General features: G+C 39.3%; 1 protein-coding gene across 1 annotated transcript; it reads left to right on the top strand.

The window, feature by feature from the left end:
• The first annotated feature begins 59 nt into the window (after positions 1–59).
• Positions 60–5094, top strand: NUBP1 (nucleotide binding protein 1). The gene is made up of 8 exons (XM_026858958.1): positions 60–252; positions 763–795; positions 1551–1641; positions 1955–2109; positions 3199–3309; positions 3433–3535; positions 4272–4355; positions 4926–5094. The coding sequence occupies exons 1-8, from the start codon at positions 229–231 to the stop codon at positions 4976–4978; spliced, it is 654 nt and encodes a 217-aa protein (XP_026714759.1). The 5' UTR covers positions 60–228; the 3' UTR covers positions 4979–5094.
• The last annotated feature ends 9038 nt before the right edge of the window (positions 5095–14132 follow it).

Here is a 14132-nt window from a genome sequence, read left to right on the forward strand (position 1 = left end):
GGCAGGGGCGAGCACCCGCGGGCACGGGGCTCCCCGGCGGGGCTGGGGCTGTGCTGGTCGTGCTGCCCCTCTCGTCAAGGGTTGGAACTTAATTCGTGTGATAATTGCGCGTGACTTGCGCCTCGGAGACGGTCCCGTGCGAGCGTGTTCCCAGTGGGGTGGGCTGCTTGGTTTGTTTTCCAGGTTGCTCTGCTGGACATAGATATCTGTGGGCCATCAATCCCCAAGATGATGGGTCTAGAAGGAGAACAGGTAAGTGAAATACTCGAATGTGACATTTAAAGGCTTTCTGCTCAATTTTTCATGAACTTCCAGGGTCCTGTAGAATTAAGGCTTCTATAAGGACAGCTTCTTGGGAAATGTGTGGTAATGGGTAGGGAAATAAATAAAGAAAGGTGAGATGGAGAAGTTCAGCATGATTTAGTTCATGAGTTGTCTGCAAACCAACCTTTGCTGCATATTGGCCACATATTCATGGCTATTTGAAACTTAAGTCATGTTAGCATGATCTTTATCAGCCCTAGAACGTTTATGTAACCATATAAAGTCACGGGTACATTTCCTGGAATAGGGTTGAACAGTTATTATTCTCTTATTAATGGAGATGTGGCTGTTCTGTGGTTTTTAACACAGCTGCTCCAATACAGCAGTGTTGTACCTATGGGCAGCGTGTCTATTTACCCAGTTTTGACTTACAGCTGTGTTTCATGTAATATCTGTATTTATTTCTAACGTAACTTTGTGTATCGCTTCAATTTTCAGGTTCATCAGAGTGGATCTGGATGGTCTCCAGTGGTAAGTTGGTGTGTTTCAGAAAGTTTGTTGGGTTTGTTTGGGTTGGGCACTGTCTTCTGAGGTGAAAAGCGAAGGAGGGAGAAGCAGAGGATGCTTCTATTAATTCTTGCTGTAATGATGTAAATATCCATATTCTGTAGAAAAAACATATAGGCTATATAGATCACTGTGTTAAATTTCTTTTCTTAATCTATACTACTGTATTTCTAAAATAAGTTTTATTATTTGAAGTATCTCTTGTTTGTTGGCTTTCCTACTATACTATGGGCAATAAATAGAAGTTACTGGATTTCTTTTTTTTTCTGTTATGTAGCTGTGTAGTATGTCACCTTTTCAGTAACAGACAAAAAGTATCTTACAAGAAAAAACTCATTAATCTTTAGAAAATGCAGGGGAAGTTTTGCAGGACTGTGGTTGTCTAAAGATCACCTTTAGTGTGTATGCTCTTAAAAAGAGAGCTTGATGCTGAGAGGGAAAGCTGTCTTTACCCTTTCGCTTTCTCCAGTGATTTCATAAACCCTTGTAAATCTTACTACAACTGGATTTTTTTCAGTCTCTGTATGTAATTGGTGAGCATTGCATAAAGACTAGGTATTAATGCCCTTTGGTAAGAGAGATGCATATGGTTTTCTGCCCTTACTTTCTTAAGGTCTTCACCTCCCAACCTGCTTTTTCTATAACATCTGGTTTTAGAGTTTGTTTCTCTTTCTTTACTGTTCTGTAAGCTCTACCGAGTTTCTCTACCTCTCTTTTAGTATGTTGAAGAGAACTTGGGTGTCATGTCAGTGGGGTTCTTGCTCAGTAGTCCTGATGACGCTGTTATCTGGAGAGGACCAAAAAAAAATGGTATGTATCGAGTATTTTCAACAGTAATTTATGCACTTGAAAGATTTAATACCATGAGCTTGCAGAAATTATAGGAAAAAATGAGTCAAAGGTTACTTTAGTTGAACATATTCATTGGATAAAGTTAGAAGGTCAAATACTGGGGGGTTTGGGTTTGGGGTTTTTTTTTAAAGCCTTGGCAAAATAAACATTTTTGTACTGAAGTTGTCAAGCTAGAAGAATCTGCATACCTAGACTATAAATGCTGACCCTAAAGTTTGAAATATATGAAGTTATTTTTACCTTTCTTCTACGTTCTTATCCTTTCTTTTAGGGTTGATCAAACAGTTTCTCCGAGATGTGGACTGGGGTGAAATCGACTACCTGATTGTAGATACCCCTCCAGGAACCTCAGACGAACACTTATCTATTGTGCAGTACCTCAGCGCAGCGCACATCGACGGTGCTGTTATAATCACCACCCCTCAGGTACGAGAAGTTGATTTCCACTGATAGAAGCATCGTGACAGTTAAAGCCAATCCTTGCCTTGGAGTCCCTGTCTAACCTCAGAGAAGGGATGGTAACGGGATCGAAGGGAGTTGATTGTGCCCCCAGCTGGCTGGTTTGTGGGTTAGGTGGGTGTCTCTGGAGTAGGGCACCTCAGCGGGTCACGATGAACCACTCAGCCGTTCACAGCCAAAAGCTGTCACGATCCCTGTGGTGAAGGGAAATGCAGTATTTCACTTCTTCGAAACTAGAGTTCACATCATTGTGAACCTGTAATTTACCCACCAGCAGCTTAATGTTCAGAAGTCAATAAGAAGTTTAGTTTTTAAGTGCTAAGATGTGCGCTGTTTGACGCCATGTGAAGTAGCCTGTTGCCTCCAGTAGGCAGCTTTGTGATGTGTGTTTTTTAAAGTCATTCCCTGGAGAGCTGAAACTCAAAATACATCAAATTCAAACATAGGTTTTAATGACTCGTTTGGAAAGGAACGAAGGACGAACTAGTGAAAGACATGTCGTATTTCTACAACAGCTGAAAAAAACAAAAAGTAAAGGAAGTGGAGGAGTGAGGGCAATAGCAGATGGGTGATGAGGGAAGAAGGGAACAGGAGAACTGAATGAGGTCAGGAATATATGCAAAAAGTCTGAGGGGATGATAAGCTTTTCATGTTTAATTTGAAAAGAGAAGGCAAGCATAAGCCTGGTGGTTCTTGTCCTTGCCTGCTCTATTGTGAATACTAAGGGTCTTTCTATAAACTGAAAATGTGAAAAAGTTATATTTAAAAAACTAAAGACAGATTAATATAAGAGATAAAACATAAATATGGCTGAATCTACTAGAGTCAGATTTTGAAACAGAACCACGGTCAGTAGGCTAGCACTGTTGTACCAGGTCTATTGCTACTCACAGAGTTGTTGCTAGAGCGCAAAACACATGTTTATGTTCCTCAAAATACAAAGAGAGCAATAATAATCCATTCTGAACTTTCTTTAAAATAGCTCAAAGGGTGTAACTTAACGGGTTCAGCATCAAAACGTTACAGTCAAATAGCAGCGTTTCCTAACGTTTGTAGGAAGTGTCGCTTCAGGATGTTCGGAAGGAGATCAACTTCTGCCATAAAGTGAAACTGCCAGTCATAGGGGTTGTGGAAAATATGAGTGGCTTTATATGTCCGAAGTGTAAGGTAAGGCTGGCTGTATACCACAGCTTTTTTTATCTTGAGATTGCTTGTATATAAAACATTGCTCCAAACATGCCTTGTTCTCAGAATTGCAGAATTTTAACTCTCAGTTTCCTGTTGTCCCAGAAAGAATCTCAGATCTTTCCCCCAACTACTGGAGGTGCAGAGAAGATGTGCCAGAACTTAAATGTTTCCCTCCTGGGTAAAGTGCCTCTAGATCCTCAAATAGGTAACGTTACTGCATTGCACTAGGTTTAAATCAATTTCTTCCTCCTATACTGATGTTATTACTGGAAAACCCTGACTCAGACACTGATAAATTAGAATATTAAACATTTTGTCTTGTAAGCAAATATCCACTTTCAGATAGAACATTTTTTTTGAATCAAAAGTTACTGGAACTGTGATATAGTGTGGTATGAGAAGAAGTGTTAGGGTAATGTCCTTAGCCTGAAACTTAATCTTGTTTAAGATTAGATTATGCATCTTTTCAGCTTTATAATTATGTTTGAAGCACAACACATCTTCCTGTTTGGTGTCATCACCTGGAAGTGCAGACTGAATAAAATCATAACCACTATAAAGAATAGTATCTTGCAGATGTCAAGCATTAAAACTAGTGCTTTAACTTCACTGTTACTGGCACCACCCAGATTCTGTTGTGGCTAACAAGGCAGCTTGTGTCCTTGCCCACCAGCTATTACCAATTAATACTTGATTTAATGACATCAAGGAACAGGTCAGTACTTCCAAAATAATGATTGAAGGTTTCTGCTAATAGTATTCCTTTGTAAAACTGTAAGGTGTAGCTCTAGTTATCTTACTGACATAAGGACCTTTTAAAAGTCTTATTAAAAGACACAAGTGGCTCTTTGAAAGGGTGTGACTGGTAGCAGGATAAAGGGTTAAACAAAGGAAAGTTCATCCTTTCCCATTGCTTTGCTTTCATGTTTTTCCCCTTCAAGGAAAAAGTTGTGACAAAGGTCAGTCTTTCTTGGCTGAAGCACCTGAGTCTCCAGCTACATTGTCTTACAGGAGTATCATTCAAAGTAAGTCTGACAATCGCTGTGCAAAAGCATCCTCTCAGCTCTCGGCACTTCAGCAATCTATAAAGGTTCTAAACAGAAGTGTGTTACTCTGCCATAAATAATAAAATCAGTAGATGTGCATAGCAGTTATGAAAGTAACAGGTGCAAATCCCATGTTCACTTCTGGGCATCAGTTGACAGGCTTCTAAAGCAGTAACGAAACGGTATTTTGGAGCTGGTTTCACTGTCTGGCTTCAGTCAGTTTTCAGAGATGTGGGTGTACTTGCTCCCAGCGAAGTTCTGAGATTCTCAAGCAGGCCTGCAGAGGGTGCTCACCATAGCCCAGCAGGATCCAGCTGGGGAATCACGGCCTCCACTTGTAACTGTAATTGCACAAAAGCCCATACAAGAACTGCCTAAAGAGCTGGTGACATACAGTGTAAAAATACAAACAGCTGGGAAATTCCTAAAGCTGTTTTCACTGCGGTAAAACCCCAACTTCTGACACTTGTACCAATGGGGGACAGAGTGATGCAGCAGTAACTAACTCCTGATGCACAAAAATTATTTATCTTTTCCATGTCTTTGCAGGGATTCAGGAATACTGTGATCAACACCATTTTCAAGAAGAAAAGATTATCTAAACTATGAATGGAATAAAAATTTAGTTCATGTTTAATTACAGAACAGTAACTTATGCCTTGATTTAATAGAAGGAATGTATTCTTTTTGTATATTGCAAATAAATTCTTAATATAAATATTCTTGCCTTAGGTTTTTTCTGTAGTTCAAGATTCTTGTAGGTCGCAGATGGTCTCAAAGTTCGCTAGAAAGCTGAAAAACTGACCTTCCCCTGTGTTACGTAGGTGCAGTCCACATCCAGTGTCATGGTACTAATAGCCTGAATATGAAGTTGGTGTTTGAAGACATGCATGTACAAATTTTGTTTAGGAAGTTGAATGTAAAATGTGCTTCGCTGGCTGTGGGGCGTCGTATCGGATGTATCTGCCATGCGCGTGCAGTAGGCTTTGTCCTGCCTTCTGTGCTGGGCTGAACTGTAATGCCTGCTCTGCTCTCTCTTTCTCAATAACACCATTTCAGTTTCTCTCAGTGGAAAATATTTATATTTAGAGTGAAATTTGGTGTAGTATTGTCTCCTTTTTTTATAACTGGCATCAGTTTAAAAAAAACCCACTAGAGTTTAGACAAACATAGTACAAGCACAGTATTTTATTTATTACAGGTATCAGAATAAGATTAACCTATTTTAACTATTTATACATGACTGCTTCACACAAGGACTGTGTGAACGTGCTACATGACTTGTGTTCTTTCTTCCAGTCAGCCCTAAACCTGAACACTAAAAAATAAACCTTCGGTATCTTTAGTAACTTAAGCAGCCCCTTGTGACTGCAATCCTTTTTAGTGAGGAATCAAAGCTTTGAGAAATCACTGTTGTGTACAAGAGGGAGGCAGTTTTCTTTTTGTTTATTGTAGTTCCAAAATGAGGCCAATGAGCATTGTCTTTCGATTACATTCTAATTCATGGTTAAGTTTCAGGTTAGTTGACAGATTTTTTTTCTTAGTGTGCCCTGTATAAACTATAAGCATTGTTTTAACTACCTTTTGATGAAACTCAGAAGTAAAGGCTCTAAACCTTTCTGAATCTAAAGACTCAAACACAAATGACATAAAATCCTTATTCATGCAGGCATAACTCTAGAAGAGCTTTGCTCAGGTATCTTCGTATGGAGAACAGCTTTCATAAATAAGTATTTTTGTTCTTCCTCATTTGATTACCTAGTGCCTGTCTTCCCATGTTCTTCAGTGTGGTCGTTGGCCATTCTCCTTGCCTGCCCTGTGGAACGAACACAGGAAGCGTGGCTGTTAGCACAACTGGGATGTTGGAATCTTTCCTAAAAAGCAGGGAAGAGCCTTCTGGAAGCTGCGGGTTGGGGGTGGCTCTCCCAGCTGTGCCCACGCAGAGGCCTTGCGATGCCTCGGACGGTTTCCCTCCCGGGGCTGTTGGCAGCGGGGCTCGGGAGCAGCCCAGTTGTGAAGCTTCAGCAGCCTCCGAACATGAGCCAGAGGAGGGGCACGGCCCAGGAGAGGCTTTGGGGGGCAGGGTGGCCCCTCCAGGACTGAGCTGGGGAGCAATAACCTGAGCAGAGCCAAGCGCTGCGGCGTGGGCAGGTCAGCGTGCGCTGCTCCAGGGGCTGCACAGAACAACTCCATACTTACTCTTGGGAACGTCTGCTGTGACAAAAAACCTTGAAGTTACTCTGCTGGTGCTTTTTTGTCCCCCTAATTTGCAGTGGATGTAGCCATATAAATTAGCAGTCTGAAGGGAGATCCCAGCTATCACAAGAGCCTGTGGACAAACAGAAATTCAGCGGGGACAAAGACACTGTTCTATGTAGACTATGGGCAGAATATCTCTACACATGTGCATGTACATATGTATACATACTATTTAGATAGACATATGTGCTATGAGAGGGGGATATTCCTTACAATAATAAATGACCTTCAAAGAGATCCAATTATGTCCAACACACGCAATAATTACTTTCTACAAAATGCCTCTCTTTTTATCAAAATACTAATACATATTTATTTTTGGTCACTCTGTATCTTGAAAAGATTTCATTACTTTCCTAAAAGCACTTACTCTAAAAAGGACCAATTCAACTGATTCCATGATCATTTCACTTTTTTTCAGCCTGATTTGTACCTAAAAGCTTCTCATCTAGATACATAGCAAACTTGTTTAGCTGACAAGTGCCTTATTACATACAAATAAGATCCTGTAACTTAGAGGATTTACAAAGAGCATCAATAGATATGAATTGATACCTAGCATTAGCAGGCAGTGAAAATAATTGGATCCTTTTGTGGTACTACAAGCTTAGCAGCAAGCTGAACCTGTTTGACTAATAAAACAACTTAGAAAAAATGTTTTTCTTACCCTCAGAAACGGTCTCCTAGCAGTTACTGTGTTTTCATTTGTGTAACTTGCCTTTTACAAGCACCCAAGCAACCTGCCTCCAGTGCTAGTTAGGGTTCCTTTTCCAAGCAGCTCTCTGGTTAGCAAACAATCTCTGGTTTTCAAAAATAAAGGCGAGGCCATGGAGAAAGACTGCTGGCTTAATGTTAACTACTGCTTGTTTAGCAATGCCATTGCTAACTAGAAAGCAGTTAATGATTTGCAATTGATTCATACTCACAGCTGAATTTCCTGTTTCATTTAATAATAAAATGTAATCTTGGCTGTTACTGGTTATGTATCTGCACATGTCCAAGATGCTTTTATCTTTTCAAACTGAATTAAGAAATTCTACTTAGCATGGCTAGGAACTTGACAAAATTAATTCTTTGGCGCTTAATGCTTATAGGAGAAAACAAAGATTTCATAAGCAAAAATATCTTCACATAATGTAATCTATGGGGGAAATTCCCTCTTGTATTTAGAAAAATGGGGGGGGGTGTGTTTATAAGTAGGTGACTTATAAATACAGTAACTATAAAACACATATTTAGAGCTCATTTTATCAAGGTTTGAAGCACTATGATACTGATTCTTTCAAAAGGGAATGATACCAGAGATCTAAAATCCTTACTTTTAAGAGCAAGTAACATTCAAGTCCCAAGGAGATGTGAAAACCTGAGAACCAGAATCACTGATCCATTTTTTGACCTCTCCTATTAGTCTGACTGAAATAGGTTGGGGAAAAGTAAGTTGCTACAGTTAAAAACAAGTCCGTAATTTTGCCAACCCATTAAGGTTCTCGAGTTATGAAGGATATCAGCAGAAGTGGGGCTGAAAATTACTAATCTGTTCCAGAGGGCAGGGCTTGACTGCAGAAAAGTCCTTGTGATTTCTTGCAGCTGTTAGTGGAATTTTTGTACTGGTGGAAGATTTGGCTCCAAAGACTACTGCAAAACTAACAGATGTGGGGTTTCCCTCTAACAACCTGTCAGCTGTAGGTCCTTCAGTAACCCCCAGACTCACCAGCCACTTCAGCTTCAGGGAGAACAAGGTGCTAAAGAAAAACACTGTCCAAATAACTGGGCAGATAATGAGGCCAAGCCAAAAGATTCGAGCTTCAGCTTCAGTTGAGGCAGCTATTGTAGGCACCTAGAAGGAAAATTATGGAAACTACTAGTCACAAAGACAAAATCCACAATAGATAAAAAATTAGCAGAATGGACAAAATTCTTTTTATCTAAATTTCACATTATATGCCTAGAAGGACAACTGAATAAGAAGAAAAGTAGCTGATGTGAAGTTTTCTACCTGCTGCCCTACTGTACATGACAGCATTTTAATTTCAAAATGTTCCTGTGTCCGTTCACATTTAAATGAGAGATATTCCTTTCATCAATGATAGCTCTCATGAACACTACATATTAGTAGTATTTTAAAGTCAAAGTCCTGTTACACTGACAACTGCTTCTAAAATTCAGAAATACTAAGTTAACTTTGACATTAGATTCAAACTTTACCAAGGCCTTAGAGAAGTGTGAAACAGAAGACACTGTTACAAGCAGAACACGAGTGTGAGTACTTCACTGTCTGCAGTGTAGGTTTGTGACATGTGCCCTGTTCACAAACCAAGAGTATAGGGGGAAATTCAGTCCAGTATTGGGAAAGCTATTGTATCTAATGTGGAAATTGCAATGAGCCGTTACAAGTACTACCAAGCAAACTTTAAAGATCCCCCACAGGATTTATCAGTTCCCGTTCAGACAATGGAATCCTCATTACAATGCCCATTTCCATATATTTTCCTAAAAACATGCAGTATCTTAGCTTAATTTAAATCTTGCGTGAAGCTCAGTTTTCTGTTATATGAACTAATACTTCAATTTTGCTTATGAAGTCCACCGATACTCTAGAAATTAAGAACTGTGGCTTTGAAAATGCCTCTTCTGTAGTACTGGTGTTGGACACCACAGTAACTGCTGGCATCTCTGAAGGAGGCATCATTTCTCACAGTGCTCTATTTGTGTTCCTTGGGGAGAACAAAAAACCTCAAAGCAAAAGCCCTGCAAAAAGCCCTGGTTGTACATGTCATCAGGTCAGCACAACTCATGTGTCGCTATCTACACTGAAAGGCTCACTGTTAACTCCAAACACTTAAACTAAAGAAAGAGAATTGTTCAGTAAGTTCTGATCTTTCCTAGGAGACCAGAATTCAAAATCTCACTCCAAACTGCAGACCGCTCAACCACCACTAGTGCTAGTTTCTGAAATACAGGCTTCACAGCTGGAAAGGAAAGCCCCGTGGACATGCCCACTCCAAAAACTGAAAAGCCTTCCAGTTCATTTTCAGTATCTTGAATTCTCCATGTAAAAACAAGACACATCCATCCATCCAGAGACAATGGCATCCAACAGTTAAGTTACTCTATCTTGCCGAACAAAACCCTAAAAGATGCAATAATCACAAGGTGTCTAATTTTTTCATGTACCCTCTAAACTAGTGATGTTGCAGAGGTCCAGAGAACAATGTTCTGTGCTTTCACAGTTACAGAAAAAGACAGATGTTCTGAGTTTAATCATCTGTACCACCTGAAAGGGTTTAATCACCTGTGTCCCAAATTACTGTCAAAAAAAAAAAAAAAAAAAAAAAAAAGTCAATATACCTGAGAACTCTGCACCTAAAAAAAAACTAGTTAACTTGATGAGCAAGATTACAAAAGGCTGCAGTCATCGAAAAGAAAGGAGAAAGGAGTTGTGGTGTTAGGGCTGTAAAAACTATTTTTCTTCCAGCAGCCAGCAGTCCTCAGCAAAGGAGAGGATTTCAAGGGCAAACCTCTGTTGCAGCAGCAGCACACTAAGAATTTGCTCTTTATTGTTGGTGAGTGACTTGAATATTTCTAAGCAAATTTATCTGTAAAGCGAGTGATCTTAAAAAGTTGCTAGAGGACTGGTAAAGGTGGGGAATGCCTGACTCTGGAAAGTTAAAGAATCACATTCCAGAACCTTGAAAGTATTTCTCATGGGGATACCATGACAAAAATACAATCCACTTCAATTATATGTTTCTTCTTATGGTACTATGGTTTTCACATTAATCAAGCTACCATTGCCAGATTTTCTGGGAGGCTTTAGCTCTTCTTACTGTCTCAACTTGACAGAACTCAGAAACTCTGAAGGCCTTCTGGGTTCTTTGTTCTCCTGTGGCCTTGCCTGTATTCTCTCTTTGGGTTCCACGTGGATCACAGGGGGTCACTAACACCTGTTACCCTCGCACGGAGCGCAGCCCCGCTCTGACAGTTGTGTTTGTGTGGCCAGGACCTGCCGTGGGGCTGAGAGGGCACCCACCCACCCCAGACCTGCCCCCTCGGGGCGTCTCACACTGGGCTCAGCACCCAGGGGCGTGTGCTTGAAGTGTTGCTCTGCCAGGCTCTGGCCTGAACGGGGCTGTGCAGGGCGTCAGCAAGGGAAAGCCAAAGCCTGCAGTCTCGTCTCTGGCAGATATGCCAAGTGCGGTTTTAGAGCTCTTGCTCAGAGTGTTTGGGGGAGCACTAGCAGTGTCAGAATGCTCTGTGATACGGGTTTCATTCCCCACTGTATTCCAGGAGTATGAATAAAATATTCATTTAAAAATACTGAATTTGAACTATTCAGCATTGCTTCCAACAGAGGCCTTCCCTGAATAGGATTCTGCGATAGGATTAGCTATGGGAAGATGTGTTTATTACAAGGGGTTCTCACTAGAAAATAAAATGGAACTACCAGAACTGTTTCACACTGATAGTACCATGCTGGGATTTCTTATTCTGCTGACGCGCATGATGTCAATGTTGCAGGACCAGTTTTGGCCTGAATGCTTCCAGGACGTAACAATCCAGTGTGTTTGCAACCGAATACTTACATTATCTTCTATAGAAGCTGGATTAACAGTGACTGTTACAAAGGCACTCTGTTGCTTTATTTGATTTAGTATCAGCTTTATAAACTTTCCTATGGATTCTGTTTGTCCTGTGCCTACTTTTATTAAGATACTTACCCTTTTTGCTTCAAACACCCAGTGGCTTTTTCCATCTTCATCAATCTGGTTCCACCAACGCAAACCAACCAAGAGTCTTCCTGTCACATTCTAGTGACAGAAACAGTTATTTTCATTAATCAGTAGCATAATTCACTTGTCAGACTAACATTTAAAAAAAAAAAGACAAGCATGTCTGAAAATCATATATTTTATCAAATACTAAAATTAGTTCTAAAAGCCGTGCTAGACTGAGCACAGCAGTCATTAAGGGTGGATGAGTTACCACTAATTTAGAGGCCTGTTGTCCTCTTCTGATATGATAGTTAGCACAATAACATTGATTTAGGTAAGAAAGTATAGGATGTATCTTTTCCAAGTTAGTTAGTAGGAGAAGCCCCCAATAAACAAATTTCCTCAGTAAGAGAGGAGAATTGAACAAAAACACACTGAAAAAAGGAAAATTGATTATAAGCAAATAAGCTGCATATACTTTCTTAATTTATTTGCTTGATTCCTTCTGCACCTGGGTGAAGTTTTCAGCATACTGGAGATACATCAGTGCTTCACCTCTACAAAACAAAAGCCTTGTTCCACATGTGGAGCCCTGAGGACTTAGGCTGGCCTAACGCCCCTGCCTGCGCATGACTGGGGCACCGGTGCCATAGCTGGGCTCCCAGGAGCCTTCTGCAGCTCCTGGGTCTGGGCACAGTTTTGCAGCTTGAGTCATCCTTTGGCATCCATCACTGAAAGCCAGTATTACTTTATTTTTTTCAAGGAGGAGATCATACAAACAAATCTACCTATGGCAGGGCAATTTTCTCACCACATTAGTAGCTCACATCAGCCATAGAGAACATGGTGATAAGCAATAACAGTAAGATATATAAATGTCTTAATTAAAATGGGCTAGACATTTAATAAATTCAACAGATCACAATGTTTTTATCATGTTTGCCAGTATACATGTTTTTTGTTTTGTGGTTTGGTTTTTGTTTGTTTTTTTTTTTATTTAATAGCACACAAAATAGTTTTGAATGTAATTACTATTCAGGGTCATCTTACCTTAACTGACCAAAAGTCAAAGGATAGAAGGAGGAGAATAGTGACAAAACAGGCAACAAAGCTGTTGCTGAACCAGTCACAGAACAAGTAGGTAATAATAGCACTCACTCGGAAAAACAGGTGGAAAAAGGTGGCCAATGGGTGCCTAGGAAAAATAAAAACAGACAGAGGGCTTAAGAAGTTGTAGGACAAGAAGAAATATTACGGTGTTTGTTAATAATGCAGTATAACAGCTATTTCTAGTCTATAAGTGTGTTTTGGTTTGTAGCTGCTATTATCTCATATGTTGATGTGTATCTTCATTGTCAAAGCAATAGTATTTCCAATAGCCAACCTTCAATCTAAAGCTAAAAGATGGAACATGTTTATGTCAAAACCTTCTCAAAGACAAAACAAAAGCTAGAGACTTTCAGTTTCTTTGGTATTTCATGAAGGAATTTAGTGGTGCTGTTCAACACTGTACCCTAAAATCCTCATGGTTTCATGAAATAAATCAGCATTGCAAGGCACAAAAGAATTGAAACAGATCTTATGTCTTTCAGAACTGTTCTGAAAATAAGAACAGGAACTCTGAAAATAAAAAAAATAATTAAATAAAATATAGGTGATGGGTATAACACAAAATAAACCTTCATATGTAATATCTGAAACCAAACACCCCCCCTTTTACTTAGAAATGTAACAGTTCTTATGAATGAAGTCCATTAATTTCACTAGATATTTGTGCTTTGCTTATCAAACTAAATTTTGTCTGTAATAAAGGGGAATTTCAGTGGAAGAAGTAACTATAGCACGGAATATTGGGCTGTACAGTAAGACAGGGGCTGTGCAGAATGCTATAATGAGCACAGTGCAATTTTCAGAGTAACATGCCAAGTACAAAAACTTATTTGGTACAGTTGTGTTTGGTTTAATTAGTTTAAAGTTACAATTAACTAGACGCTATTGCAATAAAGTAACTTCTTCCCTTGTTTTCTGAATAAGAATTTTTAAGTCAGCAATTGTCTCATTAAGCTCTTCTATCTCTGTACACAATTCACAGTAGTATAGCCTAGATCATAATTAACTATTCAACTACTAAATGTGTTATTCTATTGTTGTGTATAATAAAATGATACATATGATACACCATTATGTTTATGATAAAATTATAGTTGGATTTAAAATAGAATTGTTATTATATTTATATCTTTATTGTAATATTATTCTATAGCTGTTTAATTGTTCTAGTAATTATCTATTCTATAATGGCAATATTGTGCTTGTAGTACTACATACACATGACTGGAGAAGCAAGAATGACACACAGCTATAGTTTATATTTACTCGTGATCATGCCCATGCTAACCTCAAAGTTTCCAAAAGCTTCTTCTGACTTAAAACTAAACATGTGACATTTTAAGTGAGAGGAGCTTTTTCTGCAGTATGCAGACAGGTGGGTGGATGGCGAGAATATTGTGAACGGTCAAAAATAGTGACTTGCTACTTCAAGTCTTGATCTCATTCAGGAAGACTTAAAAGTTCATTACAGAAGTGGATACAAGTTAATCGTAGATCACAACCTAAAGCCCAGCAGGGTGGACTGAACTTTTATAACGGTATCATGCTTCAATGTGAAAGTAACTTTGTAGTAGTGGTGTTTCATTTTGGAAGTCGGATGATGAATTACTGTTTGGATGCTGAATCTGTTCCAATTTCAAACTCTGAAGGGTGTTTATTAAAAAAAAAAAAAAAA

The sequence above is a fragment of the Athene cunicularia genome, assembly GCF_003259725.1.
Source record: "Athene cunicularia isolate RWA chromosome 14 unlocalized genomic scaffold, athCun1 chr14_part1, whole genome shotgun sequence".
Classification (NCBI taxonomy): domain Eukaryota; kingdom Metazoa; phylum Chordata; class Aves; order Strigiformes; family Strigidae; genus Athene; species Athene cunicularia.

Coding starts and splice junctions, on each gene's coding strand:
- NUBP1 (XM_026858958.1), top strand. CDS start 229: ATGATGGGTCTAGAAGGAGAACAG. Junction 1,642..1,954: donor GAGAGGACCAAAAAAAAATG/GTATGTATCGAG, acceptor CCTTTCTTTTAG/GGTTGATCAAACAGTTTCTC. Junction 2,110..3,198: donor TTATAATCACCACCCCTCAG/GTACGAGAAGTT, acceptor TAACGTTTGTAG/GAAGTGTCGCTTCAGGATGT.